We start from the raw sequence: 26,207 nt of genomic DNA, 5'->3' as shown, positions 1-26,207 counted from the left end.
TCTTCCTCTCTGTATATTATTTCCTACTCTTTGGTTTCGTCTTCGTCACATTCCTATAGAAGATTAAATAATCAACATGATTGCAGAGACCCTGAATATGGGTAAGAGATTCTTTGAAGCTTTTTAAACCAACTCACAAAACGTTTAATTCAACTTGAAATTTAATCTATGGAAACCAGTTACTCGTAAAACACCACGGTGACAGGTCCTCCATTTATCTTCAAATCTATATTAACTTGGTCTCTTATGGCTTAAATCCACAATCGGGGATCAGCAAAAATGCAGGAGCCCAGTAGGGTGCCTTAAGAGCTCAGCCGTCTGAACAGATGAAAGGCGGGAGTTGTTTGTGATTGCTATTCAAGAAGGCCTTATACGGCCAGCAACAATGTGACAGGCTGTGATTATGCAGCCATTCATTTAAGAGATCACTCATGCGCACACATCACTTGAAATACGCAACAAAACACACAAAAATAAATATGTTTTTCAGCAGACTTGAGCTTTTGCTCAGTTTGGGATAAAAGTTTAAGAAGATTTGAAGTGCATTCATTAGTTTGTAATTTTATTAATTATTCTCCACGACTGCTTAAACAAGCACCATATTGCATATTAAATGTAATTACCAACACTTAAATCATTTAAATGCAATAATATGAAAACATGAGTGAGAAGAATACATACAAAGAACACAGAGATGCAAAATCAAGCTGGAGTAAAGTCATGTTTATCAAGATCTGGTTGCATGATGAGAGGTTATTGATTCAGACCAGAGGCGCTGCAGTGAGGGAGGCCCACAGTGTGGACGCATGCACCACACCTCGAAACCATAGGCTCACGCCGAGTTAGACCTGGTCAAAAGGTTTTCGCAAATCAGGAAAAGCTTGATGGCAGGTTGCTTAAGAAGTTTAATATTGATCAGATTGGCTCCATTTCTGAAATGATCACTTTAAGTCCAGTATTGGTTCAGACATCAGTCTCTTGCTCTGGCAACTTCTGCATCTGAAGGCTTCTCTCACTTCCTCATGCCATATTTAAAAATAGTTGGGAGTCAAGTTAACTGCGTGTCTGACGTCAGTTAAACAGTTAGCTGGTTCACTGCCCACCCTCCTCAGTGGATCCTGTGTGACGCAAAGAACATTAAGTGTAGTTCTTCCTATGTCTTTTTAATGCCTATTGCTGAGAAGAAAAGGAGGGGTATGGGAGTATAATTCCCACTTTAAACATAAAAAGAATAACACAGGCTACACCTGTGGGAGAGCACAGATTCAGGGTTTACCTCATTTCCATACAGCGATAAATGTTTTTTAAGTCTCTGCAGCAAACGACACTGGGACCATTCTCATGAATGGGGAACACTTCCAGAATTTTATAATTTAGGGCAAGCGTTCAAAGGAAGCCAATAACTAATAACAAGTTGGTGATCCAGCAATATCCCTGTGACCATGGAAAACATGTTTTTGGCCTTTCATATCCAAAAGGTCAAAGGTAAAATACTTTTTGGCCATGCTTTAATGCACCAACTCAGGAACAGGAGGAAAGACTAAATGTGCCGTCTACCACATATTTTCACATATGGATATCGGGGAAGTGTTGGTTAGTTTACAGCTGGCAGGTAATTGGATTTGCAGTACACAGGCAGAAACCCTACATATTAGGATTTCATGTTTTGGCACTTTGCCCTTTAACTAGTCACAATCCCCCCAAACTAAGCCAAGACTGTTAAATTGATGGCAGAGCACTTCATGTCCATCTTGAATATATTTATTGTTCTCCACGGATTTAAAATGATTCTAGTGATCATTTCTAAACTGGCTGAACTACATTTCTCTCTCTACAGAAATTGTGTATCCTTTTATTCCAGTGAGAAACAAAAAACAACCTCTGAGATGACATTGCAAGACTACAATGGTATGGACTTTAATTGGCTGTGGAAATGAAAGCGCCTTCTACTTAATGTTTTTAAGCAAGCCAAGAAAAGTCACCTCTAAAAGGAAAAGGGATCTAATATTTTTAGCTTTTTATCAAATTACACTCATCCCTTCTGATGCTTGAGAAGCCCATGACCTTTTCTGATAAACAAGCTTAAAAATGCTAAGGTTGTTACTTTACTTAAAGCGTTGCTTGCACCACATAAATTGGAGCTGACTGTTTGTTGTTAAGGCTGAATGTCTTAGGATAAGTACCAAACCTAGCCTGACAGCAGGTAAGTCATTTTAAAAGGATAAGGCTAGGATGACAGATAATGACCCGATTACGCGTCCAGTTAAGTCACGCTTAAGTCAGTCAGGTCAAAGCTAGAGCTATTCCCGAGACGCTGGGGTCTAACATGGAGTGGAAGGTGTATTGTTAAGGTAAGGTTTTAAGAAGAGGAACCTATCAGTATTATGAACAGCTTTAATAAGATTTAATATGTATTACATTTAATAAGAATATTATGACATAGCTATTGTGTTGGCAGGGCCTTATATAATATCAGATATCCACTTTGAGCTTGTTTTGACCACTAGTTTCATATAACCTCAAAATGAATATGAAGCAACAGAGAAGAAAGAAGCAGAACAAGGCAGATAATATAGTGCAAAATAGCCAAAGCCACTTGAACTGCTCATGAATTACTAGGTGCAGTCTGTTTTTCATTTGTGCGTGCCATTTTAATTTCAAGGACTCTCTTAGCATACTCAAACTTAAAAAAGGAAATTATGACTACATTCTGAAAAATAATTTGTATGGTTTACAATGATATAAATCCACAAAAAGCAGTACAGAAATAGGGGGCAGTAATATCACTCAAAATCTCAACAATAGCAGATAATCTTCTCTCTACTCGACAAACCAACATATTATAAAAATCGAAGAAAACAGAAAACTCAAGTATACTCCAACTATGCAGATGTTAAAACAAGGTCAGGTTGGGGTCAGTCCCAGCTTCGGTGTGGTTCTCACACAGCCCTGGGCTCAGTGAGGCCAAAACAGGATGCCTGAACTCAGCTACACTCTCCCTTCATCCCCCCCGTCTGTCCATCAGTCCGTCTCTCCCTCTCTATTTTTGTGTCTGTGTGTACCCAAAAATGTAGGCTAATGCCCTGCAGAACTGACAGATTAAATGCCAATCCCTGGGTTTCTACCAAAACCAGCCCAAGGCATCAAGCTCTGTGTATATGTGTGTGTATGTGTGTGTCTCTCCAGCCAGACAAATTCTTGCCCGCATCTCTGCTGTACTGGCTGAACACAGACATAAAACAACTGCCCTTAGTAAACAGCTCTAAAGGTCACTGCAGATATTTCAGATTGTTTATACCTCGTTGTCATGTCCTCATGAAAAGGAAACATTTCTGGCCTTAATGTCAGTCACTTCTGTGTATCAGTTCATTTAAAATAACATGCTGGCAAGGCCTGTTCAGCACCTCGATAAGTTATAAGTACTTTTAGAGGAAAACAAGTCAGGATTTTGACAAATATTTATGAATGCATGAGTCATTGGGGTCACTGTCTAATCCTTTATTAAATCAGTGGGTCAGATTTTGCCATTTAAAAGATTTATAAGATTGACTACGGTCTCGGCGCAAGTAATTCAAGGTTTTCGAGAGACCCGCTCATGCTCAGAGCAGAATAACGTGTTGATGCTGTACGTTCACTTTGGTAGATGTTTCATCAGAAATCAGCGAAATAAAAATCACTTATTCTAAATTGCATGGCCTGAAAAGCATATTCACCACCTATAACTTCACTGTATACAGTGGTGTAAAAAAGTGTTTGCCAAAATTCCTTCAAAGCGCTATTAAAGGCCCTTTTCCAGTTATTGCAAATGCTTGGTTGCAGTTGTTGCTGCTAAGGGTGGCCTAACCAGTTATTAGGTTTATGGGGGGGCAATCACTTTTCCATACAGGGCCATGTAGGTTTGGAGTTCTTGTCCCCTTAATAACTGACACCTTCATTTAGAAAGTGCATTTTGTTTACCGTATTTTTCGGACTATAAGGCGCACTTAAAATTTACTCAAAAATCGACAGTGCGCCTTATAATCCGGTGTACCTTATGTATGAATTCTGGTTGTGCTTACTGACCTTGAACCGATTTTATGTGGTACACAGCGCTCAAAAATCTGTCAAAAAATGTTTTAGTGCGACTTTGGTAAACTACGAAGCCGCACCGCTTGATGGATTGTCGGAGCATTACGGCTACCGTAGTCAGGAGCCTCGCAGAGTGATACATACGAGACGCGTAACATACCGACGATTTGTCACATCCCGAGGCGTGACACAGGAACGGGAATCTAATAGAATGACACTCCCAAGGGTAACACACGTTCCAGCCGTGTATTCCAGCCCTAACCCTAACCTTAATAATAACCATAACCATAACCTTATCCCTAACCTTAATCATGTTAGTGTTTTCCAAAGCGATTGATGATGAGAAAGTAAAATAAATGTACATGTGTAGATTCATTCCAAACAGTTCTCACGTTTCCAAGTTTGACTTATCTGACTGTTTTGATTTGCTTAATGTGCCTTATAATCCGGAAAATACGGTACTTGTATCATCTTTGTCTAACATTTCAATTTGTTTGATGACCTGAAACATTGGAGTGTGATAAACAAGTATTAAATTAGAAAAATACTGGGGAACAAACCAAGTTCCATCCTTGTATCATATCAAAATACCAATGCATAACCATAACTAGGATGTAATTTGATATGTAGCATAGTTATGAAGCAGCTTTGGTTCAGTTTTCCAATCTACTTTTGGCAGCATATGGTCTAAAATTAATGGCCCTAAATTTGCACAGAAACTTCTGCCAAGGCAACACTGATGTAGACCGTCCTGTAGCCAAGGGTTATAATACAAAGTCACACCCAGCCTACACATCTGTTAGAAATACTCCGTATAAGCACATTACATATACACTTTGGACGTCTTCCACGAGTTCATTCTGTGTGATGTGGGCCCCTTTTCAATTAACAACTGGTTTTTTTTCCCTTCTTGCGGTTGTTTCATGAATATTAAAATTATATTGAAATGAATGTAAATATAATATGGGAATTGGTGTATTTGGAAGTATAGCTCTGAGCTGGTTTCTAATTCGTTAAACATCCATTCCCTTGATCATACTAATTAGTAGAAACAGCCAAGTGGAGAAATCCAACACATGCTGAAATACACACAAACGGAGAGTGGTTTAATTGCAGCGTGCTGAGCAACTACTCCTTTAATGTATTCTGCATTCATTGATTTGAGAGGTCTCTGACATTGAATTACACTATAGATTCTAGCATTTAAATGCACACGCATGCATGCCCAAACATCCATACTAACTGACTTTTTAGCATTCAGAAGCTGCTCTATTAGCAGTTTATGCTACTTAGTTCCTGACGCCAAAGCCCTGCCGGAGGAGTAAACAGCAGGGTGGAGTAGACCTTCACTCTTTTAAAGGATCCTGGAAGGTATCCAATCTCTCCCTGCACGCTGACCGGAGAGAGCCAGATGAGCTCAAACTGAAAACGCTGAGGGGCAACCGTACGGCTGGCATTGCAACACCACTGAAAGTAATTATTAAGCAAACAAATTCTGTCTTGGGCTTTCATATAATCTCAATTATAATCAGCACAGAGTAAATCTGAACCTCTCCTAGGCATCCTTGACAAACACGCATTTTATCGGCGCTCACTATAGATCTACCATAAATGGATTTTGTGCGTGCACTCACACAAACTCACTCACACTGCAGACTCAAAAGAAACCTCATGCATATCTGATAGCGTTCTCTCACTGGGAAACCCTTCACACCAGACACAGAGCGCTCTGCCTGGGCATTCATCCACCTGACAACCCTCATACACATATGTGCAAATTCAGCTCCTTATCGCACACACACTTGGCATGGATGCCAACTAAGTCCCAGTTCTCCTGAGGTAATAAACCATCTTTTCACTGTGTCTTTCCAAACCACCATAGAAGACTGTTCAAAGCCCCTGTGTTTGAGTTTAAAACCCCTCAGCTCGTTTATTATTACACTTGTTACTTGTGTGACCACGATAATGTGTGTGTTTATGTTTGGCCGGTGTTCATTTGGCTTTTTCTTCTTACACATGATAGTACACAACTATATATCACAATTAACTGTCACATTTACCCCTATAAAAGTCAATTTATCTGTGTTTTAGGAAATATTTAATAGGTGTACATACATTTGGACCAAGTTTAATTAAGGGACATTTAATGTTTTCCTTTGTTTTTATATAAAAATCAATATGCTAGTGATCTTCGATTTTAACAAATGTAACAATGTAACAAATAATGCATTTCTCATTCATCTTTGTCAATGCGAAAGGTCACTGAGGACCTTAATAACCCGTGTGATACTGTTCTCAAATGCCTCTCAAATGACACTTTATTAAAATATGAACATTTTAATATTTACTAAACTGTGCGGAAGCCTACAATATTGCATAATTAAGGCACTGGCTGCTTTGAGTGTCAAGTAGATGCCATTCTGTCTTGTATATTAGAAGACACTTGAAGTAGACAGCTGCTCAGATTTCCCAGTGCACATTTTAATTTCAGCCTGTTTTTCACTAGTGAATATTAATTTTATATAAGTGATATTTCACATTATACTTCTTATGACTAAAGTTCTCTGATTTCTTTTACTCTTCCTGCCAAAATTTCTTAACAAATTACATCTTTTTTACCATGTGGAGTAGAGCGAGCAGGCACCTGTGTAATGCAGAGTTGTGGCTAACAAGTCCTCGGGTTTCTTTCACTTTTTCCTTTGAAAGGCCCTTGACATATTTTGTGACAAGGTTATGTTTAGGATGTCGGCTATGTTTCCTTGTAGAGCAGCAATATTTGCCTATAACTTTACTTTGTCCTGTATCGTGTTTACTAAACTTAAAATGTAGCCACACATTTCTTTTTCTGGAGTAACTCCTCTCTACCAGTCATTCCAACAGTGGACTGGTTTTCACTTTTCTTGCTATCCTTTCGACTAACACTTTTTAGATCGATTAGTGAGTTAGCTAACTAGTTTTTACAGAAATATCTGTTCAAACTAGCTTAGCACCAATGATTAGCTGGTAATTTACAATATCTGGGCTTCCCAAATGAAAGAGTTGAAGTTCAGACATGCACACATACACTACCAGTCACAAGTTTGGACACATCTTCTCATTTAATGGTTTCCCATTATTTTCATGACTATTTACATTGTAGATTCTCACTGAAGGCATCAAAACTATGAATAAACACTTATGGAATTATGTAGTAAATAAGAAAGTGTGAAATAACTCAAAACATGTTTTATATTTTAGATTCTCCAAAATATCCACTATTTGCTTTGATTACTGCTTTGCACACTCTTGGGCGCTCTCTTAATGAGCTTCATGAGGAAGTCACCAAAGATCTCAAATTTGGACTCATCAGACCAAAGCACAGATTTTCACTGGTCTAATGTCCATTCCTTGTGTTTCTTATTGCTTTTCCTTATTAGTCGTTTCTTAGCAGCTATTTGACCATAAAGGCCTGATTCAGTCTCCTCTGAACAGTTGATGTAGAGATGTGTCTGCTACTGGAACTCTGCCTATCTGGGCATCTGAGGCGCTGTTAACTTGCGATTTCTGAGGCTGATGACTCAAATGAATTTATCCTCAGCAGCAGAGGTGACTCTTGGTCTTCCTTCCTGGGGCGCCAGTTTTCTTGCAGTGTTTGATGGTTTTTGACACTGCACTTGAGGAAACATTAGGAGTTTTAGCAACTGACCGACCTTCAGTTCTTAAAGTAATGATGGACTATCGTTTCACTTTTCTTAGCTGATAGAATTCATGTTATGGCAAGAACCAAACAGATGTCAAATACAGCTATCAGCTGTGTACCAAGCTGACTTCTGCACAACACAACTGATGGTCCCAACCTCGTTACGAAGGCAAAAAGTTCCACAAATGAACCCTGACAAGGCGCACACGTGAAGTGAAAACCATTTCAGGTGACTACATCATGAAGCTCATTGAGAGAAGGCCAAGGGTTTTCAGCACTGTCAACAAAGCAAAGGGTGGTTACTTTGAGGAATCCAAAATATAAGACATATTTAGATTTATTTATCCATTGTTTCTCTTATATATTTGATGTCTTCAGTTTGTATCTACAATGTAGAAAGTAGTAGAAATAAAGAAAAACCATTGAATGAGAAGGTGTGTCCAAACTTTCCACTGGTAGTGTACATACTTTATCAAGGTTACAAGTTAAATTCTGCTTTGTGATAAGTTAAGAATTCATATCAAATGAAATAATTTAAGTCATACAGTTTGGTACAACAAATTAGGCCCTAAGAAAAGCAGTTTAATGGCTGAATGAGGCCTGCTCCGTTGTTATTTAATGGCAAATAAAGCGGACATAACATCTGAAATTGACCCAAAGCGTTGAATTTGTATTTCATAACTTTTCACTATAATTTTAAATATGAGGCCCAAATGGATGCAAGTGCAGGAGGCCATCATTAGAACCAAGATTAACTTGAAGCAGGTTGATGGGGAGAGAAAAGTATAGAGAAGGAGAGAGCAAGCTCATGATGTGTAGCATAGCACAGGCCAGAGGAACTGTTTATTGATTCTCTGAGTGCTGATAGAAGTATCAGAATGAATTATGAAGTGTGTAGGACTGTACTCTGCTCAGATTCAGACAAATACTGGAAAACTGAACAGTGTTTCAGAGTGCAAATGGATAATGACCCAAAGCAAAAACAATCCAAGAGTTTCTCAAAGCAACGAAATGGGCTACCAGGTTGACATTACACCAAGTCACATGATCTGAACCCAACAGAACAGCTTTTCAGTTTTTAAATACAAAACTGAAGGCAGAGACTCACAAACAAGCAACAGCTGAAAGTGGCTACAGTGTTTGCTGATATCCACCAAGGTCTAAATCAAGTGTAGTGTTGCAGAGAGGCAAAACTACAAAAACTGTCTTTGTCCAAACAAACTATGGACCTTACTATCTGAACAGAAATATTGCCCCAGCCCATGCAAGTGTGTGCGAAGTCTGAGTGTGAGTGTGTGGTACCAGGAGGCGCAGGCGTAAGGGCTACCGTGTGACTGAGCACGAGGCAGCCCGTGTGGCTGTCTCCTCCTCTCATTTTTCCCCCCTCTCTCTGTCCATCATACAAAGAGAAGGCAAAGAAAAATAATAATTCTTGGGGGAAAGAACAAAATGGAACGACATGTCGGCATTTGGATTCACTCACATCCCGTAACCCCTCATTTTGTGTCTCCATCTTGCAAGTTGCAAATGATGAAAGGGAGAAAAACTTTTCCATTTCTTCTGTGTACGTGTGTGAGTGTGTGCATCTGTGTGTGAGTGTTTTTGTCCTTCTCAGTGAATAGAGCATTAATTGCATTAGCATTACAGCTGGGTGATTTTCCAGTCTAAGAAAAACTCTAGCATCAACGAGGAAGACATTTCAAAGTCCTGAAGTGTGTTGTTATTTCGTGCATTTCAATTGGCAAATTCGAAGCATTATTTTAAAAAAAAAAAATGGCATAACAAAAGGAATGAAAGAGAACTGAACACCAGGAGACAGCTGGAGCATGAAGATTGCACTGATCAGGTTGGCCAAGTAAAACTGTTCAGCTCTTGAAATATTCCCTTGATAGAAGTCATTCAATTGCAATAATTCAGCCACCAAAATGAAAATGTGGCAGATAATAAATTAAAGCTTTAGCCTGATTTAGCCTGAAATGCAAATAATCTAAAAGAGTAAAATCTAAAAACAAAGTGAAGCTAACTGGGGCTCAGCTCTTTTGTTTGGCTGGTGCAAAAATTCAGCTGGTGCTCCATGCTGTGTGTTGTCTGTTTGTAATGAGAGGGGCAATAAAGAAAATAAAGGAATATCATAATAACAAACAATAACTAAAATCTTTCTCAATTTTCTGAGTATTTGAGCCAGAATAAAATCCCTGATATCTAATTAGGTTGTATTTTTGATTATTGTTAGAGTTCTCTCTGTGGGCCACTGATGCACTGGAGCAGCTGAGGTCAGAGCAAAAGCGTGTTAACCTGCACTCTCTCTCAAGAGGCCCCAGGAGAGAAGCTCAAGTGTATATTAATTTCACACGACTAACTTGATGTTAGACAAGGATCATTAATTCCACTTTCCCTCTTCACACTGGCATGGTAAGGTTAAAACCGCATGCAATAATATGCAGTGTATGGACATAAAAACATATATGTGTGTGCTTAAATTATTTGGGATTTGGATTTCTTACTCAAAGTAAACCTTAAAACCTTTAGTAGCAAAATCCAAGTTCTGAGTCGCAAACAAAAGCACATACCCGCCAGGTGTGTGCGCCCCTGATGGAGGCAAATTAATCAAAATGCAAAACAGTTAGCTTAATTTCTCTGTGTTTATGCAAATGGGTGTGTGTGTGTGTGTGCATCGCTGAGAGAGACCAGTAAAACAGTGAGTAGGTGGAAATTGACACCGGGCAAAAGGCTAAAAAAGAACAAACACACACACACACAAAATTATGCATAAGAAAAATGGTTTTCGCAAAAAAGCATCACAATTATGTCCACGCTGGAGTAAAAAAGGAACATTTTGAAATGATTAAAGATGTTTAAAGATCTACAGTCATGGTAAAGTAAACCCTCTGTCAAGTCTGAGGTTTTATTAGTCAGAATATGGTAAAAATCCATCTAGTCCTCACAAAATTTACAATTATTTTAATACAAACTCTGAAGCAGTGTGTGAAAAAAAAAAAACATAAACCCCGGGATTCATTAGCTTGTAGAACCTCCTACTAGCAACAACTAAAAGTAACAGTTTCCATATAACTTTTTCAGTGTCTCATATTGCTGTGGATAAATTTTAGGCTTGGTTCATTGAGATTTGTAGGCATTTGTTTATGCATAGCTCTCTTAAGGTCCTGTTATAGCATTTCAGTCAAGTTAAGTTTTGGACTTTGGGCCGTTACTCCTTTTTCAACCATTCTGTTGTAGATTTGCTGCTGTGCTTAAGATCATTATCCTATTGCATGACCCACTGTGGACCAAGCTTTAGCTGTCAGAAAGATGGCTTTACATTTGACTCTAGAATACTTTGGTATACAGAGGAGTTAATGGTTGATTCAATGACCGCAAGTTGCCTAGGACCTGAATCTGCAAAACAACCCTAAATCATCAGCCCTCCACCACCGTGCTCATTGCCTGTGTTTGGTCTTGACAAACATGGCACTGTGCATCATGACCAGAATCTCCACTTTGTTCTCGTTTGTCCAAAACACATTGTTCTAGGGATGGGCGATATATCGAATGTACTCGATGTCTCACGAGTTTTTCCATGTACGATGGTTAAAATGGCTTTATCATAACCATTGAGTATACATCGAGTAACTGCCATGGCAATATTAAGCTGTCTGCATGTAATTCACTGCAAGTTTTCTTTCTCCCACACGCTGCAAATGCATCATTACCCCTCCCATCCAGAAAATTTTCCACCTGGCACACATGCATGTTTATACACTACCAGACTGGGAAAAATAACCATAAAATGTTTTTAAAAAACCAAACATTTCAATTCATTCAGATTTTTTGTATTCAAAGTGAAAAAAAAAAACACTGAATGGTGAATTTGAAGGAGTATACCAGTGCAATAGTGCATTTTAGGCACTTTATGGTTGCAAATAAAATTTGTTTTGGGAGGTGATTTAAAAGGTTGCCGGTTCGATCCCCAGCTCTGTCTGTCTTGGTCGTTGTGTCCTTGGGCAAGACACTTCACCTACCGCCTACTGGTGATGGCCAGAGGGGCCGATGGCGCGATATGGCAGCCTCGCTTTTGTCAGTCTGCCCCAGGGCAGCTGTGGCTACAATTGTAGCTTGCCTCCACCAGTGTGTGAATGTGAGAGTAAATGAATAGTGGAATTGTAAAGCACTTTGAGGGTCTCGAAAAGCGCTATATAAAAAATACAATCCAATATCGTGATATATATCCTGTTATAGCCAAAAGAAATATTGTGATATTAGATTTTCCTCATATCGCCCAGACCTACATTGTTCCAGAAGTCTTGTAGTCTGTTCAGATGCAACTTTGTAAACCTAAGCTGTGCTGCCATGTTCTTTTCAGAGAGGAGAGGCTTTCTCTTGGCAACCCTTGCAAACAAACCGTACTTTTCAGCCTTCTTCTAACTGTACATTAACATGCTAATTGAGGCTGTGAAGTCTCAGATGTACCTCTTAGGTTTTTTGGAGTTTCGATGAGAATTGCATGGTCTGAACTCAGGATGTCCGCTCCTGGAAAAATGTTCGCATTTTCTTTACGATCATCTGAATGATCCACACCAGCAAAAGGGACAAAATTCTGCTTTTATAGATGTGCTCACCCTTGTTAATGATAACTTAATCAAGTGCATTTGATTAGCAGCACCTGGGGGCTACTTACCTTCTTATTTCCTATGGGAGAAGTAAGGCTGCACTTAGTGCTTCTGCATTTTGGCTTAAAATGTGTTAAACATGCCATGTTTTGTAGTTCATTTGTGTTAAATTGACCCTGGATTACGTTTTCTAACAAAACACAATTAGATGTTCATTTATTTATGAGTGAATTGTGCTCCCTTGTCACACATAGTTGTGATCATGATTCAGATTTAGTAATATAAGACATAATTATTATAACAAAACAAACTCACTACAATGGGGAAATCTTTTTGGCACACATTAATTTGTATAAAACTATTTCTGATTGTCTGTTGAGCAGCAATTCTACCTATGCCAGTTTTTTAATTTGTGTTAAGATAATTTTTTTTATTATTTTTGTCTTATAATTTAAAATTTTTACTTTTTCTTTATTCTAAACTCTCCTGACAGAAAAATGAGCCATCATAACCCCATATAAAAGACCTACTTAGCAAAGCTAACACTTCTTTATCCAGTTCCTATTAAAATGTAACAATCCTTTGAAAAAGACAAGGATACATATCATTTTTGTGTTAATTGTGCTTTTTCATTACTTGATTGAGTTTCTGAAGTGATCCTCTGCAGGGTTTTTCACAGTGCAGCTGTTGAGCAACCACACGTCTGCTTCTGTCGGGTCATCTACAAAGAGAGAGGAACACATTTTATTTTTGCAGACTGGAAAAGCAAACGTAGCATTACAATGTTATGAGTACCCAAGATGAAGCCAACACACAGAAAAAAAAACAAACCGAAACTCATATACATGAGTCAAGCACAAAGCACATGGCATCCTAAAAGATGAAGAAGTGCTTAATTAGTCTCTAGTGGAACTCCTTTGTGTCTGAATTCCACAGTGAGTCAGTTTGTACTCACAAAATGATCCAATGTGTGTCGGTAATTTTAACCCCATGTAAATTCCCACTTCTCTATGTTGTGAAAACTAGAATTAGAGCGCACTGGAAAAAGTGTCTCTGAAAAAACATGGTTGATTCCCGTGTCCACTTAGCATTTTCTGCACTTTCATATATATAGCTTATATGATATACCAAGTATACAACTAAATTTTTAAAGCTGAAAACCAGCTTCGTGTCAAGTGCCAAACAAGATAAATTCTCAACTCTCAAAAACAGGCCTATTGAGGCCTAGAGGCTTAAAATTAAGATCATTTCAACATGTTTAACCAGCACGCGCGCGCACACACGTGCTCTTTGAGACGATGGTAGGAATCTTAGCACTGCCAGGAGAGCTGTCACACACAGATTTGGAGGGGATGTAACGGTACGTTGGTGGTGGGGCGCTAGAAGCCTGCTCCTTTATGCCACATTAAACATTAAACCAGATATTTCAGGAAATCTACTTCCGTGCTGCAGCCAAGTATACTCACACACAGCATTATAGTTAATGTGTTATATGGTGGTTTTATGTAATAAAATTACCAAAAAAAAAAAAATCAGAGTACCTTAGGTAAACTTAGAGTTCACTTTCAAAAATAAACAATTTAAAACAAAAACCCCCTCAAACAAACAGCCTACATACCATTTTTTTCTGCACCAAGGGCAAACCAGAATGAAACAACTATTAAATTATTCATAGTACCACACAAATATATGCAAATGTCTCTCCACTCTCATTCATGCTGTGACCAAGTATTCAACATTTTTCGGTATATTCAAATTCCAGTTCGTTAAAATTTAAACCTTCATGATGTCACTTTGCCACTAGTTTTGAATACATAATACCGAATAAATTTCAATATGATGACCAATCTGTAACAGAGATATTAATTCAGTAACATACAAGCACAGATGCAAACCGCTGCATCTTTAAAATGCACAAATGCAGCAGGTTTTGGGGGGGCTTGAGGTTTGTTAGTCGACTGGATCCGACAGTAAGTTTGACTAAATGATGCCTCATCAAAACAGACAGACAAACAGACAGCTCTTCTAAAAGCACTACGTATGACTCACAATAGTAGGGCACGAATCACGAGCATGTTTTGGGTTTGTTTGGGCTTTTCTGTTTGTAGTGATCAATTCTTTAAAGGACAAAACTAATAATAGAAAGACCAGACATAATGAGTAATCCTAAAGCTACAAATGTGTGTATATTTGTGCTGATGATTGGGAAATGAATAACGGAAAGGGACGAGGGGAGGGTGAGAGAAAGAGAGAGAGTGTTCAGCTGGCAAAAGCTCTTATTATGCCTACATTTATTTGAGAGGCAACCAACACACACACACACACACACACACACACACACACACACACACACACACACAGGACTTTAGTGAGAGTGGTCTCAGCTGTGTGGTTGCTTTCTCCTCTCAGTCCCAAGGGATGCTTTCCAGACCAACAATAACAAGCTCTCCATCAATTTAACAGAAACACGCACGCACGCACGCACGCACACACACACACACACACACACACACACACACACACACACACACACACACACACATCTGCAAAACAATCCTAGCTACAGAATAAGCACAACTTGCTAGTGCAGAGATAAAAAAACTATGCTGGAAAAAAGAGAGAAAACAACTACAGTAAATATTATGGTGCACATCCTGGATTTATTTCTTTTTTTATTTATTTAGTTTAAAGAGACTTTTTTCCTCATTATAAATTATAATATATCATATTAGCAATGGGCCTTTATTTTGAAATTAATCTATTGATTAAAAATACAAATAATCTTAAAGAATGATCAAGTGAACAGCAAATGAAAAAGCATACAACATCACATGAGCCTGAATGTAGAAGCATTACCTTGTAGCTCAAAGCTAACATACAAAGGCACATTTATGACATCACACGATGTTTGGGGTCAAAGGACGCTTTATTGTGTTGTATTTTTGGAAAACGGAGGCTGTATTTAACTAAACATTTACAGAGAGGGTGCGGCGTATTAACAGAGCCCTGACAGTCGCTGTCACATTCTCAGTGACAGTTGCTTTTGCTTCTTCTTTCACATATTCATCTAACTGAAAACTAATCCAGGCGTAACTGCTATCAACCATGTGACGATAAAAGACAGGCGCTGGCTGTTACAAGCAGCCAACCAGACGTAGATGTGCAGGGGACGCAGAATCTCAAAGATGCAAGACTGTACATTTGCAAAATAAGGTTTTATGTAGTTATGGATTAAATGGTGTAGGCAGCAGCCGAACTTTAGATCATGTTTTGTGGCATTTTGTTTTTATCAATGATATGATTTTTTTCTTTTTTAAATCAGTGAATCCAAGTGCAAATTTAGACTATAGATGACTTAGTAGGATACTAAACATTTCCTAGGGTCAGACTAAAAATTAAGTCTGCATTAGATCCTCTGTTAGATTGAATATTATGGGTCAGCGTGTATGTTCTCTGCCTCTTCATCTCTCATCCTCAGGTATGGACTTGCTTTTATAGAGTGCTTGTCTAGTCTCGCTGGCCAATCAAAGCAAAAGCTTTCTCACGGTAACCTTGACTTAGTCACCATTTAAGCACCGATAAATTCCAACCACATAAAGACATGATGTTACTGGAAAATCTCTGGAATTTCACATTTGCATACATTTGCATGAGGATAGAGGTGCAGCCAATGGCGCAGAAGTCATTTGGTTATTTTTTGCCTGCCATGGCATGACAATGTCTTAAAACAGAAAGTGCACAAAAACTGTTGACTTATCTTATCTAATACAGAACAGAAAGATCTGTATCCCAGCCCTGTGCTTTCACACCATGAATGATAACTTTACCAGTTAGATTAAGGTGACACCAGTGGGTAAATGGGTAACAAGTAAAAAGTTTAATGATGCTGTTCCTGCCTTTGTGCCATTCTAAGACTTCACAGAACACATGGAACAGTAAAAAAACAAAAAAACAAAAAACAATATTTCTACACAGCATATCCAAACAAAAGCTCATTAGAGCCTGCATGGTGAAACCATATTTATATGCAAGTGCATAAATGTATGTATCTGATATTATGAGAAACAAAGACAGAGAGCATGTAATAATGGCTATTCACTCAGTGTGCAGCACGCACATAAAAAGCCTGTTTTATATTTTGTTCAGTGTAAGAAATGTATTCCATTTGACCACAACAGATTGATATTTTTAGGCTGTATGTTTGTGAGTTTCTCTAGTAATATTAAAAAAATTCCAGCAATCCCAAACTGTTGACCCCAATATATAAAAAAGAAATTGACCTGTGTGCATGCACATGTACAAAGCTTGGCTTCTATTTCTATGTATGTGAATGGAGGTGCGGTACGTCTACAGAGGGCTTCACTTTCTCTGTTCTTTTTTTTTTTTTTTAAATAAACATTCACACTGACTCACCCAAATGATTAAATCTAAACCTTGAGGTTATTCCTGTTTACGCCGTGTGTGTGTGTGTGTGTGTGTGTGTGTGTCTCACCCTAACTTCACCCCAAAACCAAATCATACAAGAGAGACAGGGATATTGGAAAAGCAGCACCTGTGGTCAGTGTGTGTGTGTGTGTGTGTGTGTGTGTCTGTGTGGGTGCAAGACGTATACACAGGGTCATACATAACATATTTCAATCACACTGCTCCCTATGGAGATGATGTATGGGAGGTTTGGGAGCAGGTGCACTCATCAAGTAAGCATGGATGGAAAAATGGCCAAATCAAAGGAAAAAAAAAGGGACTGCAAGTTATTGTTTCTTACATAAAAATGAATAAAAGAATACGTAGGACTGACTTAGAAACGAGTCATCCTGAGAGAAATTGAAAGCGTGTGTGGAATAAGGCAGGTGATAATTTACCCGAACACATTTTCATTAAAAATAATTTAAAAAATAATTTAAAAACAAAACCCACCACAATCAACATAACTGATTAGAAACAGAGCCGGAGTCCTATTTGTCTGCTCACCTTTACACTTAAATGTTTTTGGTTTACAAACACTACAAAATGATGAATTCTGCTGTATTTGCACATGACTGTATTTCTTGTTGATTTACCCACAGGTGTGCGCAGCACCCCGCAGAGCAGCAGACAGTAGGCTCAGCTGCAGGGTCAGAAAGCAGAGGAACACAAACAATAACAGGCAGAATGGGAATACGGTAATTTCCGATGCTCGCATGTACTGTATGCAGATGTGCCAATTTACAACTGAAAACTGTAAATTTCACTCACTTGTTTACTGTAAACAGACAGTTGTCTTGCACTTAGAAATGAGAAATGTCTGTGGTTTTGTCTGTGTGTCTAAATTTAACTGATTATAAATTTCATATTTTCCTATTAGGGCCGAATTACATTTGCACTAAACAATAAGGATATAAAAGCACATAAAATATGTATAAGAAGTCATTTTCCACTACAAATATTATTTTTACAGGCAAACTAACCATAATGAAAAGCAGAGGCTCTCCAAATTTTCATGATTGAGTGCCAATTTAGGGAGCGAGCACGACTGAGGGCAGCATAGCAGCTTAGAGGATGGTTCATTTGTCAATGTTAGCAAGGTTTACTCTGCAAAAATGGCTACAAAAGACAAGCTAAAATTGAACAGATACTTTAGTCCTGTCACTTTATAGTATGACATGAAAAGTATATTACAAATATTGCAAAAAGGCCACCATTGGCCAGCATGCCCCGCTTCGTGAACTCTAGATATAAAGGATACACTTTAAATTACCAGTACTAGTCTGGAACTTACAGTTTTTACCACTGAAAACTGTAAATTCCGTAAACTTGAACTCTAAATTGTCTGTTTACTGTAAAAAGAGCCGTTTTCTACTTTTAAATGACCCACTTTATTTAAACCCACATTTTCTCCAGTTAAACAAGAGGTTTGATGGTTTTATTTTATATTATTATTCTCTTTGTAATACCAGAAATGTTGGTTTTAAAATCTTTTAAAGTTGGAGTAAAGATAGCGTACAGGAAACTACTTTATTATGTGGACAAATGATTTGCTCCTCGCCAATGCTGAGCCATAACAGCCACAGGTCTTTCAATTTTACATTTCTTGTAAGCAATAAAGAGTTGGATCATCTCTGAAAAGAAAAGAAAAACAAGTATTTTAACAAACTGCAGGTTTGGAGCACAAGCTTAATTTTTAGCTGTTACCTGATATTTCAGTCAAGTAAAACAACAGAGTCCCTGTTAAGAGCTTTGGCTTATATCTATGCTGTGGACGTTGTGTATGTTCCTTCTCATTACAATATTACCAGGATTAGGCATACCAGTCTTCAAAAGCAGTGTTGCATACCAAGATTAAACAATTACATTTATTTTGTATCTGACCGGTTCAAAATTCATTAGGATGTGAAGCTAAAAAACTCTTTTTGAGGCACTATATAATTTTATTGTCAGAATTCGGACCCCAACCCAACAGCACCTTTTAAATATTGTGGTAATGTTAAGAGAATACAGAAAAAAAATAGAAATCCTCTCTACATATTCTAAATTTTTTAAAGAATACACACAAATGAAAGGAAAACACTGAAAGTCTGGCCACTCAGCAGGTCTTAGATGACTAATCTGCCAGTCTAAATGATTAAATGACTGAAAACCCTTTACATTCATATCTTCAGCTAATTCACCAGCTATAGTAGGCTAAAACTATCCTCATCCAGAGTTTTCCTATTGGTATAACATAAGGAACTTGTGATAGGTCTCAGTGTTTTGCTTGTTGCGGTAAACAATCTATTTCCGCAGTGCGTCTGTGAAGGTTCTCGGTCATTCAGGTCATTGTAGTCTAAGGAGCTTGGAAAGAAATGTGTCTGGATTTCTTTAGTTTTCCTTGAAGACGTTTCACCTCTCATCTGAGAAGCTTCTTCAGTTCTAAGAGTAATTGGTGGAGAGTCCCAGATTTTAGGCCCTATGGGAGTGTCCCCCCAAGAGGGTCATGGACCCCCTGTTGATCCTCTACCTAATCACACGTGCAACGGTGTGAAAACGGGTGTGTGTCACTATTAGCCATGGTTTCGGGTGTACCCATTGAGAAGCCTAGCCCCACCCAATCATGTGAGTTACTGAGGTCAAAAGGCCCAGGATGTGAGTGGGCGTTAAGGTGTCTGGGGAGGGATCTCAAAACTGGATTATAGATGGCAGACAGTTGGTGTCGTAAGCCACGCCCTCTCTTCAAAGATGGTCGTTCACAGTGGACATAGATGGCTTCTTCCACTCCTCTTTCAAACCATCTGTCTACTCTGTCCAAAATGTGAGCATCGGCATCCTTGAAAGAGTGACTGTTGTCCTTTAGATGCAGATGGACAGCAGAGTCTTGTCCTGTCGAAGTGGCTCTTCTATGCTGTGCCATGCGTTTATGTAAAGAAAAGTAGTGCCTGACCAACACTGGGTTTTCAACACTGACACCTTTATTGATATCGTTATTTGGCCATTTAAAAAGCTGATGTATCGTCTCATTATTTATTCCTCTTCAAATACACAAAGCATAACATTTCTCATGTGTAGCTATTTCTGAGTTAAGAGCTCAGTTTTGGGGTTTTTTTTGTGACAACAGGTTGTGGGTTACTCTTCTACGCTCTTCCCTCCTCAGCTCGGATCAGCTGGGTGTTCTGTTTGTGGCGTTACAAACACATGCTGCCGACTGAGAAGCTGCAGAGTACCTCCTAAGAGAAACTATGAAACATCCATACTTTAATCGGATTTATCAGCCGACACCAGTGTATCAACAAATTACTAATATTTTCCTCTCTAAAAAAGAAACTGGATCAACTATGCCAACAATCCTGAACCGCAGTAAGTGTAGGTTTCAAAATGTCATATGTCGACTTATGCACTGCAGTAAGGCTGTAAAGTACACATCGTGGTGTAAATAGCACCTCGAATTACTAAGACTTACAGTAACAGTCCTTCCAAATATTGCTAACATGGTAATTAAATACCTCTGCAGGGATCAGCTATCAAAGTTAGCGCTGCCTTAAAATAATGATAAAAAGAATTGTCCTTGTGTGAGCCAACACAGAGGATATAAATGCAGTTACACAGAAATTTAAGAAAAAGAAAAAGTTGGAAAACCGTGCTCCAGACCACAAAAATCTGAACCCTGGGTCTTCAACACTGGTAGATGATACATGAGAGCTACTACTGGGACATGCATGTGTGCACGTGCGTGTGCATGTGAGTGACAGAGAGAAGGGGCAAACAGCAGCCCTACGGGTCATTTTGATGCTCCTGGTGCTTCACATACAGACTAAACCATGACCCACTTTCCGCCCCATCCCACAGACACCCCCACATTCACACGCACTTCTCCCCCTTGTTATTTCTGTCCTGTACCCTCCATCCATTGCACCCTTCATCTCTAACATATCGTCTTTTCTCCTCCTCTGCTGCCCCCGCTGCTCGTCAGACACACACACAAAAATGCACAGGACACGCTGACCTTGGGATACGGCGCTGTAGTGCTCTATCGGGGTAAGAGTGCTGGGGCAGGGGGTGGCTTTGGGGTGAATGGACACACTTGACTGAGCTAACAAGGCCTGTATGGGCTTATTGGCTGATAGGCTGGCCGGACAGCTGGATGCCAAGCGTACTGGCTGGGAGGACAGGTGGACTGGAGGGCAGGGCGGGGCAGTGACCCCGCTCCACCATGTTATGCATCTCCCAGAAGTCAGATAGAGCTCACTGCCATGAATAATGTCCTAGCACAGATATGGCAACAGCCCACTTTTTTCCCCCTTTTGATTCCTTTATTTATTTATTTATTTATTTATGTTCCCTCAAAAAAAAAAAAAAAAAAAAACCTAAACACTAAAGCATATTTCATAAAATATATTGCCAGTACAATAAATATTTCAAACAATCACTTTTAATGTATTTACACTCGTGTTATCCTGGCACTACTGCAGTCTTAATATGTCACACAGAAAGAAAACCTCATGCCACTATCACGAACACACACAAATTCAACAGAAGGGAAATTGAATCAAGCTTGCTTGGGGTTTGTTTGTTTTTTCATTTTTGTCAATTCATCATTTCTTTCGACAGTTTGTGTCAAAATGAACAGTCACAGGCACCGGTAAACAAGCACAAATATAACAGATACAATCGCAAATGCACAAAGTCATGCTGTGTGTGTGTGTGTCTCTGTGTGTGTCTGGTTGGGGCAAGGCTGATTCTCAGGTGATAATATTTCTGCCTAAAAGGTTCCTTTTCCTTAGGGGAACGAGTGTGAGTGTGTGTGTGCGCCTTACTGATGTGGCAAATTCTGAATGGCTCTTAGAGGACTTATGAGCTTCACCTCCAATCACATTTTACAAGGAAGCACTTGCACTGGCACACAGCTACAGCCACACAAACACTAAGACATACGCACACTCATATACACAGACAGAAGGCCCTGGGGTTTGGCAGTTGGTCCATACATCTACAAGGGTGAGCAGCCACTCAGCCGTGGATGATAATGCAATCAACTGTCATTAGAGGGATGCTGGCTGACTGCATACGCACACACACACACACACACACACGCTACAGCTACCCACAACACACTCAGACCTGTCACACTCAGAAAACTGCTCATATTGCTGTGGTAAGACGGGATCCTACCTTTACATTCACTTTTTCATAAAGTCCTCATTACAAGGTAGGAAGCAAATGAATTTTTTAATAGATTAAACAATCAAATAATCATCAACAGAATAAAAAGAATGGAAACAATATTCAGCTATAGCCCTAAACTAAAAGGGATTTTTAAAAAAAAAATATGTATAAAAATAGCAGAAAGAATGCACAAACAAAGAAAAAAGCTGGCACAGGCACATCTAACTTTATCACTGCTTCATCTTCTGATGCAACTACAGGGCAACACTAGTGCACAACAGAATCACAGTGTCTCAATATTACTAAAGCGTCTCAGGGCATCAGTTCTTTGTCCTCTTTTGGCCAACTCTCTAATTATTCATGTGTTATTTAAAAGCTTGCTGGTGGCATATAGTTTACAGAGTCAACAGCATCTCCGTAAACTGAAATCAGATCAGACAGCCTGCTTCTCTGCTGGCTAGTCAACCCTTATTTTATGTTTTAAAACTATAGATTGACAAGCCCTCTATAAACTAATTGTCTATGTTTAGGGCTGTGCGATATGACCAAAATCTCATATCTCGATATAAGACATCTTTCGTCCCGATAACGATATAAATCACAAAAATTTAACATATTCTGTGAATCTCGGGCAGCTCGACTTGCGTAAAGTGTTTCCAGCTGGGCGTCGTGTACCTGGAGTCCAGTGTTTTAACCGATGCATGAAACTATACATTTTTAGACATAAGTTGTAACGGCCGCCGTTTTCTTTGTGAGTATTTATAACACGACGTGCTGCGGGGAAAAGCCTGTTCTAACGTTTGAGTCTAAGGTTTATTTTTTAGCACCTGACGGCTCTTTTTTGCTTCTCATCCGTAAATACTCTGCATACTCTTTCACATGATTCAGTTTATTTTGAAAAGTCTCAACAGGATCTTGAGCTTTATTGTGAAAGGTTTATGTGGAAAATAAACAAGCGGACACGCGATGGTTTTACCGTCGTTGTTGCTAACGACAACGCATAAAAACAGGCGCTTGTCCATCCGTAGTGTGGTTATATTAAATATAAGAGAAAGAGAGAACTTTAAGGAACTAATATAGCCACTACAGTGACCATCAAAACAATGAAAAAATATTGCCGTAAACAGTTTATTTTGCGACACCACGAAACAAACGATAGTGTAAAATGAAACGATAGACATTTTTATATCATCATCCGATATATATCGTTGTATTGAACAGCCCTATCTATGTTATATGTGTCTATAAAGTTAAAAGACACTCACTTTAGAGTACAAACATGAATAAAATAACTTTACTGAAAGCAGTACAGACTGCTAAAGAAAACTAATTTTTTACTGGGCTATGGAGAAAATATATACAGGAACGTTCACAAAGAGAAATTTTTTTTCACCCAGATTTCCATTCAGATTGATTTATCCATTTTGAGTCGTCTTTTTATCGAATATTTGATCTTCAGGGTTGGAAAATCCCAAACTAGATTTGAAAAGAAAAAGAAAAAAAAAAGCTTACAAATTAGTACAAATTACATCATCTGAGATGACAGATTTTACAGTTTTTCTATTTTTGACAAACCTCAGATACACCAGACTGCAGTCCTCTCAGACTCACTGTCTACATTGACTAAATAGCAGAAATCCACAGCAGTGGTTCTTGTAATGTGTGCATAATCTCCTGACTCTTCTCAAGGGACAGATATGGCCGTGTGTGCGAGTGTCTCTGTGTGGAGGTAGGGAAGTAGAGAGGGTATGCCAAGTTAGGCACAGCGGGGGCCCGTGATAGCACTCACGTCAACAGTTTGACAACATCTTAGAAAGATCTGTTCACTTGGGATTACTCTCCTGTCCTCAACAACTCTGAGTACATTACTGTTGGAGGAGGAGAGTGAGCCTGACAGATAGGGGCTGAAAGAGACAGAAACGATGAGGATGCAGGGCTGAGAGGCAGGGAAAGAATCAAGACTAACAAGTTAAGAAGGATGGAGGTGAAGTGAGAGTAGAGATTCAAAAGGGGGAAAAAGAAAAGCAAGCCAGAAGAGATTGAAAAAAGGAAAGTGATAAAAATGAAATCCAAGAAATAGACAGAAAGAGTACAAAATAATGAAGATAGGTAAAGGAGAGGGAGCTAACATTAGAAGATTAAGTGGGAGTACCTCGGTGAAAAATAGCACGCAAGCTCAGCTGAAAGTGGAGCAGCCATGATGAATGCTGCGAGACAGGCCAACCACTAATTTGGATGGCAGAAGTTTGCTTCCACAGGGCAAGAGGCCGGAGTCAATCTGTCTCTCTTACGTCTGATCACAGAGCCACAGTGGGTGCACCTGGGTCCAGACAAGGGCCCCCGTTTCAGATCAAAACTAGTGAACTGCCAATATAAAGAGTCAAGCATATACGCGCCTACACGGGGAAACACTAAGGCATGTTTTTCCACTACAGTCATGGAGTTACAAATGTATTTTCAGGTATTGTGTTTCAAACCAATCACATTCTCCAGCAGAATTAAGGTCTTGTAGGGCATATATGGGTTACATATATGGGGAAAATGTACAATGGAGAGTAATGATAAACATCTGGCAGTCAACTTCATGCGATTTTAAGTGTGCATCAAGTGTGATTTATTGAGCTGCAGGCAGGCATGAGATGGAAGCGAGGCCTAAATAGATTTTTGCCATTACATGTCTCACCTTGCATAGATAGGATGATTTGAAGTCTGAGGTTCATGCTGTAATTGGGGCCAATCACTAGTCAGCAGCTCAGACAGAAAACCATTATGATCATCAGCGCAGACATAAAAAGGTATTTCACACAGCCAGAAAGGGATTATTAGAGTCAAGGGCACAAAAGTCAGGGTGTCTGGGAGAAAGAAAGGCCTGAAAGGTTACTGACTGACAGATTAATATACCAGTGATTTCACTTTTACCACACACCTCAGAGTGAAAAATGACACACACTTTCGCTTTCCAGTGTAATTTCAAAGGCTGGATAAAGAATCTATTTTCCAATTAATTGCCTTTTTAAAATCCAATATAGACTCTTAAAAATCCTCTGACTGACATTAGCATTTGAGCACATGTGTCCTATACATATATCATCTCTGCTAAACATTATTCAAATGTGCACAAAGCTAGCATTATCATTTTTAATCTAGCAAAAAATTACAGATGGCTATAAAAGCTGCTGAGAGTCTCAACAGTCCAAACTAATGAGACCGTGAGTGTTTATACGGACCCGTCGCAGTTTAAGACCCCAGCAGCCGACCGTACCAATTGTATTTGATCCAGACAACACAATTACACGAGAAATAGAATAAAGAAGGAAAAGTCTGCAAACTGGTCTGAAATCTGTGAGTGTTGACAAGATATTTTCTCTGGCTACATCATATGAAGCCCATAAGTCGAATAAACAGGGTGTGGATTTTACTTTATCCAGTCTGTCCCTGCCGGGAGCTAATACTAGCTAGCCAGCTGCCTGCAGACATCAGGCTGATCTTGTCAACACAACACAATTCTGCAGACGAATTATCGAGCAAACTTTCAGTTTCTGCTCTGTCTGTTTAAAAGGAATGTCTTAAAAACAAAACTCAGAGTCCATCCGTGAGTCTAAGACACAGGATGTAAGTATAAACAGCCTGTTCAACGTATTGAATGGTGCAGGTCCTAAAAATGTGTGCGTGTTGTGTGTAATGGGGTTCTGTATTTATTAATTAAAATGATCATTTAAAAACTGAATGTGAAAATAAATGGTTTGTTTCCTGAGGTTCTATTGTCCTTCGTTTCCTATAAAATTACACTTTATGCACATGTATCAAAAACAATCATCCAGTTTCAAAAAGCTAGATTCCTTCTGCTGCAGGGATTGGCCCTGTTTGTTTGTTAGCAGGCTAGCATCCACAGTTTCCAAGATATCACGATAGCTCAAGTTGATTTCATTTTCATCAGCTCAATCAAGGTCGCGCTCTTCTGGAGGAGTTGCACTCTTTGAATGCTTTTGTTTTTAAAGCAATGGGCACAGAAGTTTGCAGTCAACTTTAATGTGTGTCCCCTCGGATGCACGGCATGTGATGATACATTAGCGAATGTATCGTCGCTGTAGCCACTGCTGCTGTTACGCTACCAACCAGCAACCACGTAAAACCTGTGAAGACCCTCACGAATCCCCAGTAAACGTTACGTCGAAATCAGGCCATTGTTTTCTGACACACTGTGTAAATTACAACCTAAGACAAAATCAAAACTCACC

The 26,207-nt window shown here is 39.1% G+C and overlaps 1 protein-coding gene across 1 annotated transcript in view; it reads right to left on the bottom strand.

Annotated features, from left to right (window-relative positions):
- The window catches only part of cdkal1 (CDK5 regulatory subunit associated protein 1-like 1), a 245,987-nt gene that overhangs the window by 195,821 nt on the left and 23,959 nt on the right, over window positions 1-26,207 (bottom strand). Inside the window, exon 4 of the mRNA XM_063488015.1 lies at window positions 12,991-13,075. Coding sequence (XP_063344085.1) covers window positions 12,991-13,075 — 85 coding nt within the window. The remainder of the gene's footprint in view (window positions 1-12,990; window positions 13,076-26,207) is intronic.

This window comes from Pelmatolapia mariae, linkage group LG10_11, assembly GCF_036321145.2.
Source record: "Pelmatolapia mariae isolate MD_Pm_ZW linkage group LG10_11, Pm_UMD_F_2, whole genome shotgun sequence".
Lineage (NCBI taxonomy): Eukaryota > Metazoa > Chordata > Actinopteri > Cichliformes > Cichlidae > Pelmatolapia > Pelmatolapia mariae.
The sequence above is the reverse complement of the archived record's forward strand: the minus strand, read 5'-3'. Positions and strand labels throughout refer to the sequence as shown.